Here is a 3,266-nt window from a genome sequence, read left to right as displayed (position 1 = left end):
AATAAATAAATAAATACCTGCGGAAGCAATTAATTTCTTAGTCTTCAATTCAATCACACTATCAATTTCACATGTCTGAGCATTTGCATATTTTTCAGAAAGCAATAGAGTAAACAGTAGGAATATGAAGAGTTTCTTCATCTTAGTGATGCAGAACTTCCTGCAGAAAAAAAAAATGTTGTAATCATTCACTCTGACACGGTACTTTCAGAGCCCCCTTATTCCTATATCTTTCTTTCCTCCCCAGGCCTGCTCACTTTACCCAACATTCAGAGAGAAAGAAGTCTGTGCATGTCTCTCTATATAACCCTCTCCATCACCCCATAGTCTGTAATTAAGGAAAATATTAATTAAATGCAATATATGGAGAAAAATTACTAAGGTATTTATAAATTCACCAATGAATTTGATGCAGTTTAATTGATGGAAAAAAGATCTCAGAGATAAGGATTTCTTACATAAATCAATTATAAATTGGGGAAGGAAAAATCAAATATTTATTTATTTCCTTATTTATCCAAGCTAGTTGAAAAATCATATCATTGTCATATAAATTCTTGCAGGTTCATCTCTCATTCTTCTATTTAATTAGATGTTGACTGTTATGGGCCCCGTGATGGAATTTCCCCTCAGGGAGAAGCCATCAATGTTTTTCTTGCACAGTGTTGCTTCCAGTATCTGATGAAGGCTGTGAAAATTCTTGCATTAGATGATTAATGATATATAATTATATTATTTTAAAGGATTTAAATTTTGTATGATTATAAGAGAAATGGTAAAGTTTAATTCTTAGATATTCGGATTTGGGGAAGATGGATAATTATATTTGTTGGTGTTAAAGTAGAGTATAATTTTTGTTTTTTTTATTATTTGAGTTAAAGTTTCTTTTATAATTGATTGCTTTATGAAGTGTGTTTAATCCTGTTTAGTTCTGGGAAGTCGGGGAGGGGAGGGGATTAAGGGGAAATTATAAATTGATGTATTTAATTATTATAGGTTTATAATGGAATTGTATTAATAAGAGGATATGCTCGGCTAGTACCCCAAGCTGTACTCGATGAGGTGGGTAAGAAGGCAGAGGGGAGGTAGGAGGTGGTAAGGAGGAGGGAGGAGAGGTAGTGGGTTTAGGGGGAGGAAGGAGAGGAAAGTGGATGAGGATGGAGGCAAGGCGGGGACTGCCGAGCGTATCCGAAAATGTTTTGAGTAAGATTATTTTTATTTCTTGCTGGTGTATGTAGATGCATCATTTGTACTTGTTGTTTAATTAAAAAATAAAAAAATTATGATAAAAAAAAAGAATGGGTTCACTCCTCCCCTAACCTACCTGACACACCATTCGTGTCTGCAGCAGGAACATTACTTGTAAATATTCCCAGCAATTTTGGTAATGTCCCGGTTTGGTCAATATTGACCCACAGAGAAGGAAGTAGCAACAGTAAAAGAATAGAATAGCATGACAGAGTTGCACAGTGTTTCTTCCAGTATCTGATGAAGGCTGTGAAAATTCTTTCATATTGACTTCTCTGAACTTTTAATTCACAAAATGTAGCTGTGCTGGGTTCTTTTAAAGATACTGCAGTTGAAATTTTAATGTTTTAGTTTTATTATTGTTATTATTGCATTTTAATATTCTGTTGCTATAAACCAGCCAGAAAACACTGCTCTTAGATAGGCTACAAATATTGTAATATAACAAAATGTATAACCACTAAGATTCCTGGGGAAAAAATTAAAATGATTTTTCTAGTCATGATCAATATGAATCTGTAGCAAAGTCCAAATAAACGATGACAGATATTTCACCTGAAGTCAACAGTTCTACTGAGTTTTTAATTGTAAATTACAGCATTTCATCAATTTATTTAGTCAAATTAATCTTCTATGTTGAAAAAAATCAAATCAATAAGCAAGCAAACTGTAACTTGGCAATACAATCAGAAGCCCCTTGATGTTGTTCTACGGAACAGATTCTCAGAGAAGAATGCCCTTAGAGTATTCCCTCCTTCCCTTGCTAAAAAAAGGTACAAACTTACCTTTAAGAGCAAAGATTTGCTTTCCAAAGTATTCTGTGCCCTAAACAAATTACCCACCTTTANTAGAATCCACCACATTAAAAGCCTCCTCCAGTTGGCATGCACAACACTCCTCTAAGCGCTACCTTTCCCCCCCCCCCGCGTCTTCCCCTCCTTTCTTTCTTGTCATATGGTCGCCTGAACTTGAAAATACCAGACAGTTTTTCTACCTCCTGACCACTAGGTGGAACCAAGTGCTTTGGGCAGCTGCTGGATAAATGCTGTTGAAAAGCTAGAATTTGGGGGAGTTTAAACGTGGGAGCTCTATCAGCCCAAGCAGTCAGGGGTATGCAAAGTTTTGAACAGAACCATTTCATTATTTCCTTTATTATGATGATTTGTTTAATGACTGTGCTATTCTGTGATGCCTAATTGTTTAATCTGAACCCCATTACAAAGGTACGTGTTACAATTTTTTTACAAATAGTAAAAAATATTGTGCTTTTTTCTGGGGGGGGGGGAGATTAAGGAAAGAAAGACATGAATCAGGGCTTAGGACTTCCTTGGGAATTCCTTCCAGGTAGGTACACAAGTACAAAAGATGATTCCTTCCAAACAGAAATGTTAACCAAGAACAGGCTAATCAGTTTCAGCCACTGGTCTGGTTACCAACCCAGTTATATATATATTTTTTTTTAAATGACTGCAAAAAGTGGCTGCACACCTTCCAGATGGAAGAGTCTGCTCCCTCAAAAAATCAGCAAAGCCAATTGCAACCACCCATGTTGTTGCCTACAGGAAGCATCTGATGATAGGAGAAGAGGAAAAGCACCACACTTAGAGTAGTGTCTAAGTTACATTTAGAGCAGTATCTAAGTCCATCCTCTGGCTTTATCAGCTGCAAATGGACAATGAAGATGAAGGCTGTGGCGTGCGGACCCTTCCTCTGGAAATGGTTAGTGAACCATCCTGACACCAGGGCAAGGAGGCTGTGTGGATTTGCTCTTTGACACCCTGCATTGAATTGCTTCGGCTTTCACTGATATGAGAGCACTAAGTGTTAAACAAAATAACATAGGACTTTTTTTTAAAGACAGCCTTTACTCCTATCTAAAATGAAAGAAAATCACTAGCCACATGAGCAAATTCAATATACTTATATTGCTACTCTCATCCCCTTTTTTTCTGCTCTGATTTAGAGAAAAGATGTGAAGTGCACGACTCATGTCTAAGGTAGGTGATATGTTGCAATAA

The 3,266-nt window shown here is 36.5% G+C and overlaps 1 protein-coding gene across 1 annotated transcript in view; it reads right to left on the bottom strand.

Annotated features, from left to right (window-relative positions):
- RETN (resistin) overlaps positions 1-2,095 on the bottom strand; it is a 5,909-nt gene extending 3,814 nt beyond the window's left edge. Inside the window, exons 1-2 of the mRNA XM_015824536.1 lie at positions 2,034-2,095; positions 18-160 (exon numbers count right to left, since the gene is read on the bottom strand). Coding sequence (XP_015680022.1) covers positions 18-141 — 124 coding nt within the window. The 5' untranslated portion in view covers positions 142-160; positions 2,034-2,095. The remainder of the gene's footprint in view (positions 1-17; positions 161-2,033) is intronic.
- Between the last annotated feature and the right edge of the window lie 1,171 nt (positions 2,096-3,266).

The sequence above is a fragment of the Protobothrops mucrosquamatus genome, unplaced genomic scaffold (assembly GCF_001527695.2).
Source record: "Protobothrops mucrosquamatus isolate PMUCROS unplaced genomic scaffold, P.Mucros_1.0 scaffold2273, whole genome shotgun sequence".
Taxonomy (NCBI): Eukaryota; Metazoa; Chordata; class Lepidosauria; order Squamata; family Viperidae; genus Protobothrops; species Protobothrops mucrosquamatus.
Note: the sequence above shows the minus strand (reverse complement) of the source record. Positions and strands in the feature narration are given on the sequence as shown.